The 23,640-nt window shown below is 33.8% G+C and overlaps 2 protein-coding genes across 2 annotated transcripts; both read left to right on the top strand.

Annotated features, from left to right (window-relative positions):
* Window positions 1–944: 944 nt before the first annotated feature.
* LOC131058367 (xyloglucan endotransglucosylase protein 1) lies at window positions 945–10,448 on the top strand. Its single transcript, XM_059220096.1, has 5 exons — window positions 945–1,090; window positions 9,208–9,357; window positions 9,445–9,545; window positions 9,657–9,850; window positions 9,936–10,448. Exons 1-5 carry the CDS (start codon window positions 1,078–1,080, stop codon window positions 10,306–10,308), a joined length of 831 nt encoding a protein of 276 aa, XP_059076079.1. The 5' UTR covers window positions 945–1,077; the 3' UTR covers window positions 10,309–10,448.
* A 7,752-nt stretch (window positions 10,449–18,200) lies between these two features.
* Window positions 18,201–19,617, top strand: LOC131058369 (xyloglucan endotransglucosylase protein 1). Its single transcript, XM_057992244.2, has 4 exons — window positions 18,201–18,503; window positions 18,603–18,703; window positions 18,823–19,016; window positions 19,104–19,617. The coding sequence occupies exons 1-4, from the start codon at window positions 18,341–18,343 to the stop codon at window positions 19,474–19,476; spliced, it is 831 nt and encodes a 276-aa protein (XP_057848227.1). The 5' UTR covers window positions 18,201–18,340; the 3' UTR covers window positions 19,477–19,617.
* Window positions 19,618–23,640: the final 4,023 nt, after the last annotated feature.

The following is a 23,640-nucleotide window of genomic DNA, read 5'->3' as shown; positions in this document are numbered from 1 at the left end:
GTTAGTACGTCAATTTGATGTTAGATAAGTTGTTTTAAATGGTTTCATAAATGAAGAAGTGCTTATAGAACAAATGCTATAATATGAGGTTACAGGAAAAGAAACAAAAAAATTGTAAATTACAAAGGGCTATTTATCTACCAAAAGCAAGCACCATGAGCTTGGTTTAGTAGTGTATGAGTACCTTCTTAAAAATTGCTTCGACGGGAGTGGAAGTGAGGCTAAACTTTACATGAAATGCAAACATATTGAAAACGAGTTATAGTCTCTTTATACGCTGATGATATGATTTAAATTGGCAATTTGAGAATGCCATGAAACTCATACATTTGAAATGACCCTTAATTTTTGAAAATAAGAGTAAGACAATCGAATGATGAGATTTTTATCTTACAAGAAAAATATATAATTGACCTACGTGATAAATTTAAAATAAAAAATTACAAATCAATCAACACATTATTGAATGTAAATTAGAAATTGATCAAAGATGATGATAATGAAAAAGAAAATGCAACTTTAGTTGGTATTCTTATGTATGTGGAGAGTTAGAAGTTGACGGGCTGTGACGTGTTTCTCCTAAATAAATAAATTGGCTTGGAGAACATGATTGCGCGGTTGCTTTGAAATTCCACGCGTGGACCAGCCCGCAATGTTTCCCTCCAAAGCGTTTGGTTACCTGCTGAAATACAGCTCATGTGATTAGAAAGGAGGTCAACATCTAAGACAATCATTTTGAGTAGCGTCACAAATTATGAAACACAACTATCATAAGCCAGCCAACACGCTCACGCTCTTCTTGCTGGAATTCCGCGTACAATAGAACCCAACAACTATAATATCTATCGATATCCAAAGCGCTCTCCAACTCATCCACTCAACAACTCTATGTGAAATTTCTTGCTACTTTCCAATCGATTCCTTCCTTGTATAAAAATCCCATTGGTATTCTTCAGCCATCACCATTCACCACTTCCATACCTCTATCACTAGATCAAATTGATTTTCTTCAGCCATCACCATTCACCACTTCCATACTCCTACTTGTACATTTTCTACTCTTGTCCTGTGTTCCCAATGGATCTGTTACCTGTTACCTTTGTTATGCTGCATTGTCCTTGATGACAAAAAGGTTTTGGTGACTATATAGCTTTATCTCTATGAATAGTGGACAGGTGTAAGCAGATTAATTTTTGGTATTCATTGATAGTGAAACTTTTTGTGGAAGAGAAGAAGGTAGGTTCAGTGACCAGTGGTTCTTCAAATTCGCATTGTGGTACTTTTTGATTTAATAATCTACAGGTATGAATGCTTCAGATGGTAATATTTTATGGCTAATTTTGTGGGGATTTCTCGCAATTGTTTTAGCATCAAATTGTCAAATTGTTATTTTTGGAGTATGTTTTGTGAAACCGTGAAGGGTCAAAAGTAAAAAAAAGGAAGTGAAAGAAAAAAAGAAAGAAAGATAAAAGTGTTTTCTCTTGTCAAACCATGAAGGGTAAAAAGTAAAATGGAAGTGAAAGAAAAAAATAGAAAGATAAAAGTGTTTACTCTTCTATTTTTTAAAAAAAAATGAAAAAGATGGTCCCGAGTATTTTTCCAGTTATCAAAAATGCAAAGATTAAAAATATCTTTCTTGCTACTATATTCTTCCAAAGAAATAATCACAAGTAATTTTTTTTTGAAACAAAAATTGGGAAAAGGAAAGAAGTATTTCTAAAGAGATCCTATGGAGTACATTTATTTTGGTGATAAATTTTTATTAACTCCAACCTAAGTTAGGGTTTGGTAACCCTACTCAAGGATGAACACACAAAACAGTTTTATTCCGGTTGTGATTCAGTTCTATCAAACCAGTTTTATTCCGGTTGCGATTCAGTTCTATAAAACCCGTATTATAGTTTGGGAACCTGATAAGTTGGTTTTGCTTGATGAAGGATAGATCTCTTGAATATAACAGGGTGTAACGAAAAAAAATAGATATGGCGGTGATAGACCATCTTTTGTATTAATCTTGTTCAGTGATTGACAAGTTGAGAGTTGCATAATATGATGCACTTCTGAATTTATCAGTGCTCATAGTTGGAGATATTTTCTTGATATCATTTGTGACATAGGGGTCGGTGCTCCTTGAAGTTTGAGACTTCTAAATACAGTGTAAGGAGTGGGTGCTTCTTGAGATAATAAAATATTCTTTTATCGAGTGGTTTTTCTACCCCAAGAGGGTTTTCCACTCATGAAAATATGTGTTGTGTGCTAATCCACTTTATGTGTTCCATTAGATGAATGCTCTGATACATTTATTTATGCTTCATTGTTGTTCTACAAAATTTTAATTCTTTATGCTGGTCACTTTGTTTTTTAATTAATTCTACCAGTCATAATTTGATGCTTTGACAAGTTCAATAAGAAGCATATCAAGATTACTCAATTATATATATTGTTTAATCAGAAATGCATGCTTCGATACAAGTTAGGGTGTCATATGTGTGTTAAAAAAGTTTTCCAAAGTAAGAAAAAATTAAAGAGAGTTAAATTGATTATTGACTCTGATTCACCCCCCCCTCTCAGAGTCAATCCACTTCCAACAAGTGGTATCAGAGCATAGGGTCCCATCATTTAGGTCTATCCTAGGGATTGTTCCTGGTCTTTTGGAAGTCTTGTCATGGCTTATTTACAAGAAGGTGCCTCTCTTTCAAGAGCTCCCCTCTTTGATGGCACAGATTATGTGTTTTGGAAGATCAGAATGGAAACGTACTTTATCTCTGTTGATGTAAATGTGTGGAACATTGTTATCACAAAATATGTTGTTCCTAATGCTATTCCTTCAGATCCTGATGCTAAATCTCAGTATGAGTTAAATGCTAGAGCAAAACATGCTCTCTTGTGTGGTCTTACCAAGGATGTGTTTGTTAAAGTTATGCATTGTCCATCTGCTCATGAAATATGGAGCAAGCTTGAAACCATTTATCAAGGTGATGCAAAGGTCAAATAATCTAAAATTCTCACACTCAAGAATCAATTTGAGTCATTGAGAATGAAAGAAGATGAGACTATTGCAAATTATTTTCTTAGAATTGATGAAGTTGTGAATTCAAGAAGGGGTCTTGGTGAAAATGTTGATGAAAAAGATGTTGTCAGAAAGGTTATTAGAACTTTACTTCCTAAATTTGAAACTAAGGTGTCAACTTTAGAAGAAAAGAAAAGCTTTTCAACTATGTCTCTTGACAACCTACAAAGCATACTCACAGCCTATGAAATGAGGATAGGTAGTAATCCTTCTAGTTCTAAAGAAACTGCATTTAAAGTAGAAAAGAAGGAGGAACTAGATAGTGAGTCTGAACTTTCAGATGCTATAGAAGCTTTGCTAGTTAGAAAGTTAAAAAAGAAGTATAAGGGAAAATTACCCTTCAAATGTTTTAATTGCGGCAAAGCTAGGCACTTTGCTGCTCAATGTCCCCTGAGTGATCAAAATAATGAAGAAGAAAAACCAGAAAAAGTATTCAAAATGAAAAAATGGAACTCTAAAAAGAAATTCAATCCTTTTCAGAAAAAGAAGAGTCTTTTTATTAAAGAAGATTCTGAAAATGATTCAGATGACTCACCTTGTGAAGGTGATGAAACCTTGTTTATGGCTGCAATAGAAACTTCCTCAAAGAAAGATTTAAATAACATATCAGTAGATCAATCTGATGATTTAGATCAAGGTGAAATTGATCTTGAAGGAGAGTTACTGTGTGCTCTCAAAGAAATCAAAAGGTTTAAGAAACTTGTAGCTTCTCATGAAAGTGAAAAACAGATTTTACAAATTGAATTAAAAGATTCAAAGCAAACAGTTGAGGATCTGAAAGTCTTACTTGCTGATAGTGAATTGAAAGTTAACATTTTGGAACAGCAAAGTAGTTCTTTACATAAGCAGATTGAGCAGTATGAAAGTACCTTGCATTTGAATGAAATGTTAAGCAAACAAAAACAATGGAAGAATTCGACAGGTATAGGTTTTGATAGTGCTGAATCATCAAAACAAATTACTAAACTTGCAAACAAAAAACAATTTCAGGCCTACAACAGAATGACTCCTTTTAGGTTTGGGTTCTTTCATGGTTACTGTTTTTACTGCAACAAGTTTGGCCATAAGGTTAACACTTGCAGATTTTTGCAACATAGAACTTCTATGTTTGGACATAATCAAGCCTCTGGTTTTCCAAATACTGTGAAGTGCATTAAGTGTAACTTCTTTGGACATACTTCTTCTCAATGCAAGTCAAAGGAAAAAATTCATAAGGTGTGGAAACCAAAGTTTGTCCCTAGTTCTGAACAGTCTATGATAGTGCAAACTGCATTTCTTTCAAGTAAAAAGTCATTGTGGGTGTTGGACAGTGGCTGTTCACACCATATGACAGGAGACAGAAATAAATTCCTTCATTTTGAAAACTTTGATGGAGGTTTTGTAAGATTTGGTGATAATTCAGGAGCCTTTGTCAGAGGTAAAGGCACATTACTGCTAAATGATGACACTCCTATTCATGATGTTTATTTTGTTGAAGGATTAAAACACAATTTGTTGAGTGTCAGTCAAATTTGTGATAGTGGTTATAATGTATCTTTTAGTTCTCAAGGTTGTGCTATCAAAAATAAATCTGGTAAAATTGTTGGTACTGGTTTGAGGACTATTGGGAATGTTTACAATTTACTTGACTCCACAGATTATGAAAATAATGTAGGTATGTGTCTTATGGGTCAAGTAGAAGAAAACTGGTTATGGCACAAGCGCTTGGGACATGTAAACTTTGATAATCTAGTTCGAATCAGCAAGAACCAGAATGTTAGAGGTTTACCCATCTTGAGCAAACCATTAAATATTGTGTGCAAAGAGTGTTTGAAAGGTAAACAGACAAAAGTTTCTTTTAAATCTAAAGAACACTCTTCTACTAGTCCTTTACAACTTGTTCATACAGATTTATGTGGTCCAACAAGGACACAATCCATCAATGGTGAAAAATACTTCATGCTCTTTGTGGATGATTATACAAGAATGGTATGGGTCACTTTTCTCAAACATAAATCTGAAGCATTTGACAGATTTAAAATTTTTAGGAAAATGGTTGAACGTGAAACTGATTTAAAACTTAAATGTTTAAGATCAGACAAGGGTGGTGAATTTACATCACAAGAATTTGTTGATTATTGTGAAAAACATGGCATTAAAAGACAGTATGCTGCTGCTCGAACACCTCAACAAAATGGGGTGGTTGAGAGGAAAAACAGAACAGTCAAAGAGATGGCTCGCACAATGCTTAATGAGGCAAATCTGCCAGACAGATATTGGAAAGAAGCTGTTCACACAGCTGTTTATATTCTGAATCGTGTGCAAATTAGGGTAAAATCTACTTTTACTCCTTATGAACTCTGGTATGGTAAAGCTGCTTCAATTAAGTATTTCAAGATTTTTGGGTGCAAGTGTTATATAAAAAGAGATGAAGAGAATCTAGGAAGCTTTGATGCTAAGACTGATGAGGGTATATTTCTTGGATATTCTACTCATAGCAAAGCTTATAGGTGTTTCAATAATAGATTGAACAAAATTGTTGAAACTGTTAATTTAAGATTTGATGAGCAATTCTTTCTAAGTGATGGTATGCAGGATGTTGAAGAGGATATACCAATAAGGCTGGAACAAGTTTCTAAATCTGCTGAAGCAGAAATTACAAATGAGAAGAGTCCTCCATCAAGTCCTAAAGCAGAAAATCTTTTACATACACCCTCTAGAATCATTACTAAAAGACATCCTCAAAGTCAAATTATTGGTGAAATAGATGCAGGAATCTTGACTAGGAGAAGAGCAAGAATTGGTGAACAAGCTCAAATGGCTGAGCATTACTGTCTGGTAACTGATTTTGAACCTAAGTCTGTTTCTGAAGCTCTTATTAATGATTGTTGGCTGAATGCAATGCAAGATGAAATCAATCAAATAGAAAAGAATAAAACTTGGGAACTAGTGCCTAGACCGGATGATAAAAATGTTATAGGGGGTAAATGGATTTTCAGAAATAAACTTGATGAATCTGGTAAAGTTGTTAGGAATAAAGCACGCTTTGTGTGTAAAGGCTATGCACAGCAAGAAGGTGTAGATTTTGGTGAAACATTTGCACCTGTTGCTAGGCTAGAGTCAATACGAATATTTCTGGCATACTCCTGTTATAAAAATTTTAAAATTTATCAAATGGATGTTAAAACAGCATTCCTAAATGGTTATCTTGATGAAGAGGTATATATGGAACAGCCAGAAGGGTTTGTCTCTGCAGATAAACCTAATTATGTATACAGGTTGAAAAAGGCTCTATATGGTCTTAAACAAGCTCCAAGAGCTTGGTACTCCAGGTTAGATGCTCACCTTACAGCAAATGGATTTACGAGAGGTGGAGTTGACAGTAACTTATATGTCAAAGTTGAAGGTAATGATATTTTACTTGTTGAGGTCTATGTGGATGATATCATTTTTGGCTGCAATAATGATTCTTTATCCAAAAATTTTTCAAAACTCATGGAATCTGAATTTGAAATGTCCATTTTGGGTGAATTAACCTTCTTTCTTGGTCTTCAAGTAATGCAGCTTGAACAAGGCATTTTTTTATCACAAACCAAATATGCAAAAGAAATGCTAAAGAAGTTTAATATGATAGATTGCAAACCTATTAGTACTCCAATGGAGACTAGCTGTAAATTAACCAAGGCAGATGACTCACCTGAAGTCAATCAATCTGAGTACAGATCAATGATAGGCAGCTTACTTTATTTAACTGCATCTAGGCCTGATTTAATGCATGCAGTCTGTTTGGTTTCACGATTTCAATCTGCCCCTAAACAATCTCATTTGATAGCTGTGAAAAGAATTTTAAAGTACATTCAAGATACTTTAGACTATGGTTTATGGTATCCACGAAATAATGATTTTACTCTTGTTGGTTTTACGGATGCTGACTGGGCTGGCTGTGTAGATGATAGAAAAAGCACCAGTGGTGCAGCTTTCTTCCTAGGAGATCGTCTTGTTGCCTGGCATAGCAAAAAGCAAGAATGTGTCACTTTATCAACTGCAGAATCTGAGTATATTGCCGCAACAGCTTGTTGTACCCAATTAATCTGGATGTCTTATCAACTTGCTGATATGGGTATTACAGTAAACAAGCCAATCTCTATTTTTTGTGATAACACTAGTGCCATAAATCTTTCTAAAAATCCTATTATGCACTCACGCACTAAACATGTTGCAATAAAGTTACATTTTCTACGTGAACAGGTGTTAGCTAATGAATTTCAACTTTTATATGTGCCTTCCCAGGCACAAGTGGCTGACATTTTCACCAAGGCTCTATCTAAAGAAGTATTTGAACATTTCAGAGACAGGTTGGGAGTTATCTCTCAATCTATTCTTGCTTAATATCTTGCATTCTATGAGGGGGAGTATCACTCTCCCCAAGTTTTTCCCTTTGTCCTTGAGACAAAAAGGGGGAGAAGACAGTTGTTCTTACAGGTTATTCTGAGTTTCACAGATAGTTGGAATTACAGGTTGTTCTAAGGTTTCACAAATTAATTTGCAGTTTACTCAGGTGGTATTTATGGTATCATGATGTTGTTTCTAGCAGTTAATGATGGTTCAGTTTTATGATGGTTCAGGTTTTTGCCATCAAGGACAAAGGGGGAGTTTGTTACCTTTGTTATGCTGCATTGTCCTTGATGACAAAAAGGTTTTGGTGACTATATAGCTTTATCTCTATGAATAGTGGACAGGTGTAAGCAGATTAATTTTTGGTATTCATTGATAGTGAAACTTTTTGTGGAAGAGAAGAAGGTAGGTTCAGTGACCAGTGGTTCTTCAAATTCGCATTGTGGTACTTTTTGATTTAATAATCTACAGGTATGAATGCTTCAGATGGTAATATTTTATGGCTAATTTTGTGGGGATTTCTCGCAATTGTTTTAGCATCAAATTGTCAAATTGTTATTTTTGGAGTATGTTTTGTGAAACCGTGAAGGGTCAAAAGTAAAAAAAAGGAAGTGAAAGAAAAAAAGAAAGAAAGATAAAAGTGTTTTCTCTTGTCAAACCATGAAGGGTAAAAAGTAAAATGGAAGTGAAAGAAAAAAATAGAAAGATAAAAGTGTTTACTCTTCTATTTTTTTAAAAAAAATGAAAAAGATGGTCCCGAGTATTTTTCTAGTTATCAAAAATGCAAAGATTAAAAATATCTTTCTTGCTACTATATTCTTCCAAAGAAATAATCACAAGTAATTTTTTTTTGAAACAAAAATTGGGAAAAGGAAAGAAGTATTTCTAAAGAGATCCTATGGAGTACATTTATTTTGGTGATAAATTTTTATTAACTCCAACCTAAGTTAGGGTTTGGTAACCCTACTCAAGGATGAACACACAAAACAGTTTTATTCCGGTTGTGATTCAGTTCTATCAAACCAGTTTTATTCCGGTTGCGATTCAGTTCTATAAAACCCGTATTATAGTTTGGGACCCTGATAAGTTGGTTTTGCTTGATGAAGGATAGATCTCTTGAATATAACAGGGTGTAACGAAAAAAAATAGATATGGCGGTGATAGACCATCTTTTGTATTAATCTTGTTCAGTGATTGACAAGTTGAGAGTTGCATAATATGATGCACTTCTGAATTTATCAATGCTCATAGTTGGAGATATTTTCTTGATATCATTTGTGACATAGGGGTCGGTGCTCCTTGAAGTTTGAGACTTCTAAATACAGTGTAAGGAGTGGGTGCTTCTTGAGATAATAAAATATTCTTTTATCGAGTGGTTTTTCTACCCCAAGAGGGTTTTCCACTCATGAAAATCTGTGTTGTGTGCTAATCCACTTTATGTGTTCCATTAGATGAATGCTCTGATACATTTATTTATGCTTCATTGTTGTTCTACAAAATTTTAATTCTTTATGCTGGTCACTTTGTTTTTTAATTAATTCTACCAGTCATAATTTGATGCTTTGACAAGTTCAATAAGAAGCATATCAAGATTACTCAATTATATATATTGTTTAATCAGAAATGCATGCTTCGATACAAGTTAGGGTGTCATATGTGTGTTAAAAAAGTTTTCCAAAGTAAGAAAAAATTAAAGAGAGTTAAATTGATTATTGACTCTGATTCACCCCCCCTCTCAGAGTCAATCCACTTCCAACAGTTACCATGTTTCATCCTGCTAAGCCTCGTACTCTGCTCCTCCCACCTTGTTTCTGCAAATTTTAATAACGACTTTGATATCTCATGGGGAAATGATCGTGCTAAGATGCTCGACAATGGCCAGCGCCTGCAGCTCACTCTCGACCAGTCCTCAGGTATCTTATCTCATTTGCTTGCTACACATATAATGTATACATATTATTTTTTAGCAGTATGCTGATTCGTCTGCTGAATTAAAACAGGCTCAGGCTTCCAATCTAAGAATGAATATCTCTTTGGCAAAATCGATATGCAGATCAAGTTGGTGGCTGGTAACTCGGCCGGCACTGTCACTGCTTACTATGTAAGTTTCTCTCTTACTCTTCCATACAGTCCATACTCCCCAAATTAGTAGTGGGCAGTAGTATTTAATTAATATTTATTGTCTAATAAAATGTTGATGCAATTGGTGCAGCTATCATCACAAGGGGATAAGCACGACGATATAGACTTTGAGTTCCTTGGAAATCTGTCTGGAGATCCCTACATTATGCACACTAATGTTTTCTCTCAAGGCAAAGGCAATCGCGAGCAGCAATTCTACCTCTGGTTCGACCCCACAGCAGACTTCCACACTTACTCTCTGCTCTGGAATCCCCTGCAAATTATGTAAGCCATGTTAATATTATTCTAGCATCATCAAGTTAATTCGTTAACATTAGCACTATAGTTATAATATATTTTCATGTTGCAGGTTTTCTGTGGATGGAACGCCGGTGAGAGTCTTCAAGAACAGCGAGGATTTGGGAGTTGCATATCCCAAGAATCAAGCGATGAGAATATACTCGAGCCTGTGGAACGCGGACGATTGGGCAACCAGAGGCGGTGCAGTGAAGACCGACTGGACCAAATCCCCCTTTGTGGCATCTTATGGAAATTTCAAAGCAGAGACATGCTCCGCCTCTTCTGATTGCTCTGTCAATTCATGGTACGCTGCAAAGGCGTTGGAGTCGAGTGAGCAGCAGAAACTTCAATGGGTGCGAAAGAACTATATGATCTACGATTATTGTACAGACAGTAAGAGGTTTCCACAGGGGTTTCCTGCTGAATGCACTCGCCAGGCATAGGCATCCAATTCACCTCTTCAAAAGATCATTACACTCTTTCATTCTTTATTTTTTCCCAAAGAGGTTATACTTGTCACAATTGTGATCCCACCCAAGTAAATATATATTTTTAAAATACCTGTTATTCATTTGTGAGCATTGATCGAGTTTCAATTTCTTTCCACACTCTTACCAACGTATTTAAGAAACTGACTGACAGATAGTATATTCACTTTTAATAATTATTTACCCAAACAACCTTACTCACATTATAGTGAAGAACACGACTCAGGAAGAGAGTTTTAGTGCACAACGCATAGATTATTTTCTTTCACAGAAACCAGCGTTCTATTTATTTATATATATGCCCTTGGTTCAGAAATATATAAATATACACTTTCGTATTTCTTAGAATGTTTATATATAAATAAATAGTGCAATCTTTCGTTTTATTTTTCTAGTATTTATCTATCACATCCACCCTTCCACACCTTATCTACGATGTACAAAGTAATAGGCATTGCTTACAGAGAATCATCTTTAGTCCCTGACATGACAAGCATCTGATGATGCATGAAAAGTTAATTTTTTCTATCCCTATTTCCCTCCCCCACCTCCCTTCTATCTCTCATACGATTGTTGATAGTGAGTCATAGTTGTTGATAATTATATTAAATAGGCTACACGTCGCTTAATTTTCCTTTCTTTTGTATTCTCCACGGAGAGTGCATGCTAAAGGTTAAATCCGAATGATGAAACATCTATTAACTTCCATTACTTTGCTTACAAGTTGCATGTATGTTTGTCTTCACTATATATTGTCAGATACATGATCATTCTAAAATTTATATGCACCTAAAAATGGGTGAAAATGCAATTGTGAAATTTTCATACTGATGTCACTTCCATTCAATTTTATGTCCATTTCGATATAATATCTTGTGTACACATTGACAAATTAGACAATATTGTGCATAGTTTGGTGCATTCCCCTAGCCTTTACCTATAAGTTTTAACTCCTTAAACTCTATCAAATATTTATTTTCTATCTCAACGTTTAGATATTTTCTCCATCCAACTATTTGTTATCCATGGATTCTATCTTACTAAATGTGTAATTTTTCTCTTTGACGAAATTGGGTTACCTTTCTATTCTCTACAATTTTTAACTTTGAATATTTTCTGGGCATTTAAAAATACCTCTGGAGGGCTACCAATTTATTTCAAGAGACTCATTAGAAGTAGAAATAGAATCATTTAGGTACTAGGATCAAAATATTCCTGTTGTGAACCTTTTGTAAATGTCAATGATCTTTAATATTATTTGATGATCATCAAATGGGTGCAGCTAAATGTGTTTAATTATAAGTAGATGATATTTAATTATCCAAACAGTTATTTGATCGTCTTACGGTAGGAAAAGGATAAGCAATCTTCGACAAAATTTTAATTTTGAATTTAAAAAATTTAGGGGTCAAATCCATGGCTAAGGGGTCAACTCCCCATGTTTTAAAATGACTTGGGACATAGATATGGTGAATTCAAATGGATAATAGAATTTATAGGGATAATAGAATGTGTTTATGTGGATAAGGTGGGGTATAAGTGCACAGGAATGTGGGTAAATGGATGGGTAAGATCATAAGCTAAGATATCCAACTTTGTACAAGATTACACCATCTATAAATGTTTAAATCTATGAAGGAATTATGTCAAACTAAACAGAGAACTAAATCAAAATGGTAGGGCTATCCATATTACACCATTACATTTTTCCTTGCCTTGAGGTGCATGCAAATCTCAGAATGATCACATGCATATCAAAGAATGTAGTACTCAAAAACGTCAATGTGAATTACTTTTCTATACTTAAAAGGATATCACAAGGATCTCTATAGATTGGTGCATCTTGTTGAATGTTGTCATTTAAATTCATTATTTGGTACAATCTCTCCATACAAATCCACAAAATAGATAAAAAATATATGTCAACTAGCTTCCACAAACAAACTAAGAGTTATTATAATTTGAATCTCATAAGAAATTATCATAAAAGAGACAAAGAGAAGGCAATTAAATTAAGAAAATTTCAAGGATACCGAAAGTGGTAATAGGATGATAAGTTGCTTGGGGTGTTGGGTTTTCATGTCTTCAAGATAAACCTCTATAGGCACTTATAACTACCTATAAACTTGGAATGAGAGTGTAAGGATCTCTAATTTTGTTGATGGTGAGGAAGAATTCGTTCGATGCTTCTCTTACAAGTGTAATTCAATACGTTTGTTTTCCACATTCTTAAGATCATTCCCTTTATCACAAAGTCAATATCACTCATTTCATTTTTTCTCTAGTGATAAAGAAGTTCTTATATTGGTAAATCAACTCTCCATGCGTACAACATAGCACCAACAACATAAATGTGTGGTAATTATTTTAATTCAAAATATTTTCCTAAATGTGAAGTTCCAACTTCCCAATATTTGTGGATGGTGCCAAGAATTCACCTATCATTAGATTTCTAAGAGTTCAATTTATGTTTTGAATTTTCTATGATCCACCATTATAAGTTTGACATAAACATATATTTAAAAACCTTGTGTATAGACGGACCCAAAAAGAATGCTTGATAAATGCATCTTTTGTCTCATTCTCCATGGTTTTCTCTTAAAATTAACTTTATATTGTCATTTTAATATCTGTGGAATGAGTTAGTTATTGTATAGATGTTCTTTCCATGGGTTCAACAAATCACTTGATTTCTCCCTATAATCAACAAACTCATATATTAACTATCGTGCAAGGACTTATCTTTTTTCTTTCTACTAATTTTACGGATCTATATTAGCCATTTCTCCTTTTATTATTTTTCTAGCACTCTATGTCGACATCATGTTTTATGTCACTAACATTTGATTCCTTGAATATTTGTATTTCTTTTTAAGAGACAACTCATTCTATACACTAAGTGCCTATTCTTAAGTATTATAATATTAAATATACAATGCACTTTACTTAATATTTTAATTTTTCTCATATTAAATCTTTAACTTAGCTTCATTTTTACTCTTTTCCCAAGGTTTTTATTTGAAACACTATAAACTTTGATTGAAAATATTGTTCAATAGATTTTTTGGTAGATCAATTCGAATTCCTTTTCTTGTGAGTTTGAAGAGATACTATAGGCATATTTATTGATAAGAAAGATAGATCCTTACTTTCTTCAATAGATACTATGTAATTGGATTGAAATGTGCTGGTACACACCTCAACAATTTTTTTCATTTGTTAAATTATCACTATAATATCTAATTTTTATTTACTAGTCATGTCACTTGAGTAAAAAATATTGTATAGATTCAAACTCTTTCATGGAATTCATTGAGTAATTTCTTAGGTGTTGATGGTGAAGAGGGATTTCAAATAATTTCTTATACTCTTCTTTAGCCATTATTGTTGTGCTTGAGTCCAAGTGGCAAAAGCTATTGTATCGACAAGTTCCTAGTTACAACTTTAAAGTCTAAAAATGAGACTCTAATGAGGAATCAAAAATTGGATAAGGTGGTACAAATTAATGTGATGCGATAAATAATAAAACCTATAGATGTATCGATCAATTTTAAAAATAAGAACACAACCCCTAATAAGATCTAAAACTGATACAATAATAAGAAAGTATAAACATGAAATCCTAGAAAACAATGGCTCAAGCATAACTCTAAGGTTAAACCTTGTCGAGGTGATATCAAACATACTCACCAAAATTGAATTTAAGGGCATCACCAATTGAATACACTAGAAGAAGATTAGTCTAATATCATGTTTTCAATTGAATGAGGTCCTAAATTATGTACACACTAATGACATTTGGCCTAATGAACATGCTTAAATTTTATATTAAGATTATGATAAAAAATTCACTCAAGAAAATTACACAAGACTTCCATGAATTATGTTTAGATGATTTGATAGTTTGTGAGATGTTGAAATATCATGTCCCAATATTAGGATGTCATAGTCTCATGATTGCACTCAAAATAAACATATGTACATATTTCATCCTTTTGACAATCTACTATGACACATTATCTATAAACAATGATGGTAGACTATCTCAAGATAGTCATATTTTTTAATTTACCTCCTCAGAAGAATGTAATAGAAATAATTTTTTTTTGAAGGATACATCGACTATCACCACAAGTTCATTATGAAACATGCAACTATCTTTGGACCCATTAAAGAACATCTGAAAAGAGAAGAAAAATAAAAAAATTGAATGGATAGGCAAGTGTTAAAAATTATGTTATATACTATAGAATAAGATGGTAAAAGCTATTATTTTGATACTTGAAGATTGGACACAAATATTTCATGTTCATTTAGATGCATCCAACATTGCAATAGTTGTAATGCTAGCTCAACTAGAGGAAAAAATGGGCACCTAGTTGCATTTTATGGTGTGAAGCTTCAGCTATATAAAAAATAACTATATTGAAAGAGTAATATGTAAAAACGTTACCAATTTCAAGTATGTAGTGTCATTTATATAAAAAAATTGACCATTATGAACATGATTGAGGTGGAGAAAGCATAAGAAACATGGTAAAAAACATGAAGAAAAGAGGATTAAAAATTAACTTATATATTTCATGTGATGTTAGAAAATAAATCTCTAAAAATTGTATGGATTTTGGTTAGCAATTGGAGTAGTCATATGATAAGTAATAAAGCATGTTTTAAAGATGGACGACTCTCCAAAAACACAAGTACTCAAAGATGATAAAGAACCATTGAAAAGTTAAGAACAACTAAGGTTCAATCTAATATATAATCATATTATTTGTATATGTGCAAAGAATCAATCTTAATCTATTAAACATAAGACAAATTGTTGAAAAAGGACATTCTACTATTTTTCAAATTGATAAATTTTTTATTTGTGATAAAAATGGTGGTAATTATATTGTAGCAATAGTTGGTATGCTTTAAAATACAAATTTTCCTCTTAGATTTCCATATAGATAAACTTAAGATTTGAATGATGTCTAAAATGATAAATTTTAGTTATGGCAAATGGGGAATAGACACCTACACTTTCAATATATAAAACTAATTTATTAGAAGAAAATGGTGTAAGGATTACCATTTATCAAACAAGATGATCAAGTTTGTGAAGGCAATATTAGTGGTAAAAAACACCAAGAGTCTTTTTATTAAGGAAAGCTTGGAGAGTAAAAGTTCCTCCTAAATTAGTGCATGCTAATATTTATGGTCCAATGTAGACCTTATCACTTAACAAAATGGGCATTTTATTATTATTATTATTATTTTGATAGGTAATAGGCCGAAGCCGATAAGGTGTACATGCCCTACCCCCTTTGTGGGATTTGAACTTGTGACCTCTATTTCAAGAGTACAAGTTCTCCACCACTAGGCCAACTCAAGTTGTACATTATTATTATTATTATTATTATTATTATTATTATTATTATTATTATTATTATTATTATTATTATCATCATCATCATCATCATCATCATCATCATCATCATCATCATCATCATCATTATTATTATTATTATAGGATAAATTGGGTATATTTAGTTAAAGAAAGGTCAACATCCCTCTTGGTTTAACTATAGTGATTTAAAGCTAGCATAGAAAACAAAGTTGTTGGTTCCTTTAAGATTTTATGTACAAATATAAGGGGAGAAAATTTAATTCAAATGAATTTTAACATTTTTGTAAAAAATAAGTTTATTAAAAGAAAATTAATTATAAGTCATATCCCTCAACAAAATGGAGTAGTTGAATATAAGGATTGTATAATTGTAGAGACAATTAGAACCACACTCAAGACCAATGGTCTTCTAAGTACTATTTGAGTTGAAATAATGGCTACATTTATTTAGTTGATAAATAGACGTTGAAAAAAGAGAGTGTAAACAATATGACTCCTTGTGAGATATAGAATGGAAGAAAACTTCTTGAGGCTCATAATAAGGTATTTGGTTGCATTGATAATGCTCATATATTTCAAAGGACATAAAAGGAAAAAAAATGGCAATGATAGTAAGAAATGCATTTTTATTGGCTACAATGAGGACATGATTAGTTATAACATACATAATCTAGTAAAAACACACACAATTTAGTAAGAAATGATGTAATTTTTCCAAAAAAAAAATGAAAATCAAATAAAAAATTATATCTAAAAAATCCATGAATTATAGAAACGGAATAAGATGTTTCATCTTATTCTACTAGCCTAAGCAACATCTTATGTTCTAGTCATTTACACCTTAATTATCAATTCTTCCTTTGAGTTCACTTCCTCCTCCAAGGAGGGTAAAATATCTCAAAAAAATTATGAAAGAACTACTAGTTTTGATTTCTTTACAAAGTTTTGTTACTATTTGATTTTCAAATAGAACCACAATTTAAGATGCAACAAGACATGAAGTTGGCCATGGATGAGGAGATCGCTTGTATTAAAAGGAATGGAATAGAGGAGTTAGAAGATTGTCTAGTTGAATTTAAGGATGATATTGGACTAAAATGGGTCCAAAAATTAAAATATAATGCTAATGGATCCATTGAAAGACACAGAAAAATTGGTAATAAAAGGCTTCTCACAAGAATTTTTTATAATGAAACCTATGCTCCTATGACAAGATTGCATATTATAAGAACTAATTTTGGGCATTAGCAACACAATCTAAGTGGTTAATACACCAATTTGATGTTAGATAAGTTGTTCTAAATGGTTTCTTAAATGAAGAAGTGCTTATAGAACGAATGCTATAATATGAGGTTATAAGAAAAGAAACAAAAAAATTTATAAGTTAGAAAGGGCCATTTATCTACTCAAGCAAGCACCATGAGCTTGGTATAGAAAAATGTTGGTGTTGGAAATAAGCCACACTCGGACCAACGATGGACTGGTCCAAGAGGGGCCAGTAGCTCAGTGGTAGAGCACTCCAACATCGTATGGAAAGTCCTCGGTTCGAGTCCTAGCTGGTCCATGTCTCAACATGGTATCAGAGCCAGGTCCAAGCCAGGAGCCCCAAGCATACGAGAGGTGTGACTTAAGGGGGGTGTTGGTGTTGGAAATAAGCCACCCACAGACCAATGATGGACTGGTCCAAGAGGGGCTAGTAGCTCAGTGGTAGAGCACTCCAACAGCGTATGGAAGGTCCTAGGTTTGAGTCCTAGCTGATCCATGTCTCAACAAAAAATGTATGAGTACCTTTTAAAAAGCTGTTTCAACAAGAATGAAAGTGAGGCTAAACTTTACATCAAATGCAAACATGTTGAAAACTAGTTATAGTCTATTTATATGTTGATGATATAATTTAAACTAGCATTCGGAAAATGCCATGAAGCTCATTCATTTGAAATGACATATTTGGGTTTGATGCATTACTTTCTTAGAATAAAAGTAAGGCAGTCAAATGATGAGATTTTATCTAGTTAAAATCATAATTAATAGACCTGTCGAGATTTAGAAGTTGACGTCGGTCTGTGACATGTGTTTTTCCTAATAAATATATTACATTATTGCGTGGTTGCTTTGAAATTCGACGCGTGGGCCCGCCCACAATGTTTCTCTCCAAAGCATTTGGTTACCTGCTAAAATCCAGCTCGTGTGATTAGAAATGATGTCAACATCTGAGACAATCATTTTGAATAGCCTCCCAAATTATGAAATACAGTTGTTTTAATATGCACACAGCTAAGGCGGCCGTATGCAAGAATACGCTTTTCTTCTCGCTGGAATTCCGCGTGCAATAAAACCCAACAACTAAAATATCTATCTAAATCCAAAGCGCGCTCCAACTCATCCACTCAACAACTCCGCGAAATTTCTTGCTACTTCCCATTCCATTCCTTACCTGTATAAATATCCCATTGGTTTTCATTAGCAATCACCATTCACCACTTGCATACCTCTATCGTTAGGATTCCTGCAATAAAATCCCATTGATTTTCCTCAGCCATCACCATTCACCACTGCTACAACTACATTTTCTACTCTTGTCCTGTGTTCCCAATGGATCTGTTACCATGTTTCCTCCTGCTAAGCCTTGTACTCTTCTCCTCCCACCTTGTTTCTGCAAATTTTTATAACGACTTTGACATCACATGGGGAAATGATCGTGCTAAGATACTCGACAATGGACAACGCTTGCAGCTCACTCTCGATCAGTCCTCAGGTACCTTATTTCATTTGCTTGCTGCACATATAATATATATATGACTTTTACTAACAGTATGCTGATTCCTCTGCCTCTTCCTCTGCTATATTAAACCAGGTTCTGGGTTCCAATCTAAGAATGAATATCTCTTTGGCAAGATCGATATGCAAATCAAGTTAGTGGCTGGTAACTCGGCTGGCACTGTCACTGCTTACTATGTAAGTTTCTCTCTTACTCTTCCATACATTCTATACTCCCCAAATTAGTAGTGGGCAGTAGTATTTAATATTTGTTGTCTAATAAAATGTTAGATGGTTTCCAATTGGAATTGGCGCAGCTGTCATCACAAGGGGATAAGCACGACGAAATAGACTTCGAGTTCCTGGGAAATCTGTCTGGAGATCCCTATATTATGCACACCAATGTTTTCTCTCAAGGCAAAGGCAATCGCGAGCAGCAATTCTACCTCTGGTTCGACCCCACTGCAGACTTCCACACTTACTCTCTGCTGTGGAATCCCCAACAAATTATGTAAGCCATGTTAATATTGTCCCTGCAACTTCAAATCAATTAGATTTAACATCATCAGTGTAGTTATAATATATATTCATGTTGCAGGTTATCTGTGGATGGTACGCCGGTGAGAGTGTTCAAGAACAGCGAGGATTTGGGAGTGGCATATCCCAAGAACCAAGCGATGAGGATATACTCGAGCCTGTGGAACGCAGACGAATGGGCAACCAGAGGCGGTGCAGTGAAGATCGACTGGACCAAATCCCCCTTTGTGGCGTCTTATGGAAATTTCAAAGCAGAGACATGCTCTGCCTCTTCTGATTGCTCTGTGAATTCATGGTACGCTGCAGAGGCGTTGGAGTCGAGTGAGCAGCAGAAACTTGAATGGGTGCGCAAGAACTACATGATTTATGATTACTGTTCCGACAGTAAAAGGTTTCCACAGGGCTTTCCTACTGAATGCACTCGCGAGGCATAGGCATCAACTGACCTCTTCAAAGGATCATCCCATTATTTCATTCTTTATTTTCAAGCCCAAACAAGCTATACTTGTAATAATTGCGATCCCACCCAAATAACTATATATATTTTAGAAAGAGCTGTTATTCATTTCTTACCATGCAACGAGCTTCAATTTCTTTGCACTGTGGACGGCCACATGGCCTTTGGGCCCTTGGGGTGATGTCAAAACTCTTATAAACTCTATTACCAACTTACAAAACTGACTGCTATTAAATTTATTTTTGATAATTATTTGCTCAGAAAAACCTTATTCAAATTACAGTGAAGAACACGACTAATGAAGAAGGTTTTAGTGCACAAGGGATACATTGCTTTCTTCTTTTGCAAGGCACTCTATTTATCTATCCTCTTGGTTCACAATCATATATATTTATAAATTTTGCTTTTTGTTTTTATTTTATTTTGGGAGACTTTGTGTATACACACAGACACATATTAACAAATAGTGCAATCTTTTGTACAGCTGGGTTTATTTTTATAGTATTCACCTATCCTATCCAACCATCCACACCTTAGTCATGTTGTACGTAGTAATAGGCACCGGTAATAGAGAATCATCTTTAGTCCATGACACGACAAGCATCCCATTGCCTAGTAAGCAAGGTGGAGTACTATCACTTTCCATACAAGTGGAATTTGTCTCTCTTAGAAAGCTTAAGTAAAAGATGATAAACAATAGACTTTAAATAGTCATCCAAATGCTCCGAACTGATTTGCTGTAGAACTAAAATCATTTAGATACTTTGATGAAAATATTCCTAATCATTTTTAAGGACTTTGATCAAAATATTTCTAACATGACCATTTCAAAAACATTATCGATATTTAATGCTACTTGATGATCATCATTTAGGAGTGAAATTAAATGCATTTGGATATAAATTTATAGTAATAAATTGGACATCGAAACATTTATTAAATGAACTTATGGTAGGAAAACGATAGAGAACCTTCAACCAATTTCTAAGTTTGAATTTTAAATTTATTTAGTGGTCATGTCTATATCTAACAGATCAATTTCATATTTTTGGAAATGTATTGAGACATAGATATGGTTAAACCAGATGGATAATAGAATGTGTAGGGATACATGCATGTATAAAAAATAGAAACACATAATCTAGATGAATAGTTTAGGATATGTATTTATTTAGATGAGGTGGGGGATAAGCGCATAGCAGTGTGTGTAGATACGTGGGTAATATTACAAGGTAAGTGACAACTTCATGTTGAAGAAATTAGATGCCCAAGATGAAGTTGGCCAAGCTTCACAACCAAGCAGCAACCAACTACACAAAAGAGAATGTTGTAGTTGAGTAATGAACACCAAATGATATTGAAGATTTGAATGAATTGATATGATACAATGTACAAATGAGCTTTCTTATATAGACAAGAGGCTAGACAATTGATAACATAGGTAATTCGATGTGGCTCAATGAGATGAGAGAGTAGATAGGAGTAGGTACAACTACCCTATAATAAAATTAAATGCATAAAACCAACTTATCTCTATCTAGAATGACATCTAAGATAACTTACATGAACTATCATAAATAAACTTAATTAGAGTAAATAGAATGTGTAGTCATAGAAATCTGTCCATTTTAATTAAATGAATATTTGCTATTTATTTGATTAAAAACCCACTAGCCAGCAGTTAATTAAATTAACATTTAATTAATTCATCTTCAAACATTCTCCTATTAATTAAATATATTATTCAATTTATTTTAATTAATTCATTAAACCAAATTCACAATTAATCAAATGAATAAATCCCATTTATTTAATTTAATCCCTTTTCTTCTTTTAAATAAATAAATTAAAAACATTTAATTAAATCATTTAACCCCCCCCACTTGCATTTTCCTACAAATGCAAGTTGCAACCACAATTGAAATAAATTAATTTTATTTTAATTTAAATCCTATTTTCCCTCACCCACCAAATCCACTTGCACTCCTAAATCCCCTTCTAGACCCTTCTAACCACTTTCTAACCATTTCTAATTAGCCTAGTCCATCCCCTAAATATTGTCACATTCCTAAGCAACTTGGAGTCACTTCTCAAAGCCTTCAAAGTCTTTGAAAAGTATTTAATGCTTTATGTGTCCAACAAGCTAACCTCTAAAGTCTTCCAAACCACTAATGGCTCTAACATGACCATTAATGGCTCTTACATAACCATTTATGGTTAAATCCACTTGCTCCCATGGTTAGAGACTTTACCTCTAAACTTAACCCTCATGTAACCCATGTGTCTTCTCAAGCATTTATTGCTTTGACCATGGTTATCCTCACTAACTCTTGCACAAGAGTTTATCCATTGGATAAAGACATTATTTATTGGATAATGGCTTTATTCTTTCAACTCAACATTAACCTTACCTCCCAAGTTAACCCTCAAGTCATGTCAAGCATTTAATGCTTATTCCCTTTCCTCTCGACCCATCTCTTGTTGACATTTGTCATCTTGGGATTGGGTTGAAATTCCTCACATGGATCTTAAGCCCTTCAATCCCAGCCCTTGATGAGATTACTCAATCTCAACCATCCATTGCTCCATTTTACCTATAAATAGAGCTCATTTCTTCATAAACCAGATCCTGAAAACTTGTATGCATTTACTCTATAGTCAATTTTAAAAGAGCATTTTAGCATAAATCACTCATATTGTCATTTTGGACTAAAATTAATCTTAGTTCATTTTATAATATCTCATATTTAGCTTGTTTTACACTTGCATAGCATAGTTTAAAACATTTCAATGTTGAATCTCCATTAGACATCCATAGTGCAAAAAGCTGCTGAGAGTTACACTCATTTGGAAACTTGGAGAGGAGAGGAACAAGGGAGGAGGAGCTACAAGCATGGTGGAAGGCATTTGGATATGCCTTGTTGCATTTGTTGTCTTAGTTAAATGCTCTATTTTGCTTATAGTGTCTCTCTTGGTATGCCTTTTTAGAATAATCTTTGGTTGTTAACACTGACTCTTGTTTCTTGTGTTTCTTGTGTGTGTTGCCATTCCACAGGTTTTTCTAACCCCTTTTTTCAGAGCATCAGAATGAATCTAATTTACTCCAACACCCCTCCTTAAGTGCAACTTAGGCATTGAAATTATTATGCAAATGATGCAAGACTAATGTGAAGATGTAATATATATAGGTCCCAACAACTAGGCCATGTTAGGTACCCATGCACAACTAATCATGCAACTAATCTCTCACAAATGGAGAAAAGGAGAAAACCTCATTGGACAAAACTCCTCTCCAAAATAGAGATATGCAAGATTAATACAAGTGATAGATCATGTGATATATGGAGGTCTCACATCAATACCCCCTATAACTGCATCCATCACGAGAATGCCAATACAATCACCCCTCCAATGAAGGGAAAGATAGAGACAACATTGACCCCCCTGAATGAAGTATCATCAAAACCATGGAAGTATGTTAGAGGCCAAAAAAGAGCCCAATGATTACAAACAACCTTTCTCCCTATTTACGGTGCTTAAGTCCAACTTAGGCACATAGTATTATTACATGTGTCTAGGTGAGTAGGTAAAGTTTATTATTTTTACCTTTCCATTTAATAAATTGTGTTAGGTGATTGTACCTACACTCGCACCTCATTGGTACTTTATTTCTCACTCATGCCTTTATAAGCAGAGCATATGTACATTTGTAAATATCTCACTTTAATCTCAATATAATATTTTTCATGGTGAACGATATTTCTCTCTTTTTGTGAAAGTTGCTAGCAGTCATAATCCTGGGATGGGAGGTTGTAAACTCCAACATGACATAAAAACTTAGTGGAAATGGTATTGTATTGTATTCGTATTCTTGTGATGGATGTAGTTCTAGGTGGGCATTGATGTGAGACCTCCATACATCACATGATCTATCACTTGCATATGTCTTTTTTGGAGATGAGTTTTGTCGCATGAGTTTTTCTCCTTTTCTCCATTTGTAAGAGATTAGTTGCATGATTAGTTGTGCATGGGTACCTAACATGGCCTAGTTGTCGGGACCCATATATTGCATCTTCATAATTACTCTTGCAACAAATTTCAACCTTACATTTTTCCCACTTTGAGGTGAATGTGAATCCTA

Source organism: Cryptomeria japonica, chromosome 4 (genome assembly GCF_030272615.1).
Source record: "Cryptomeria japonica chromosome 4, Sugi_1.0, whole genome shotgun sequence".
In the NCBI taxonomy this organism is placed as follows: Eukaryota; Viridiplantae; Streptophyta; class Pinopsida; order Cupressales; family Cupressaceae; genus Cryptomeria; species Cryptomeria japonica.
Note: the sequence above shows the minus strand (reverse complement) of the source record. Positions and strands in the feature narration are given on the sequence as shown.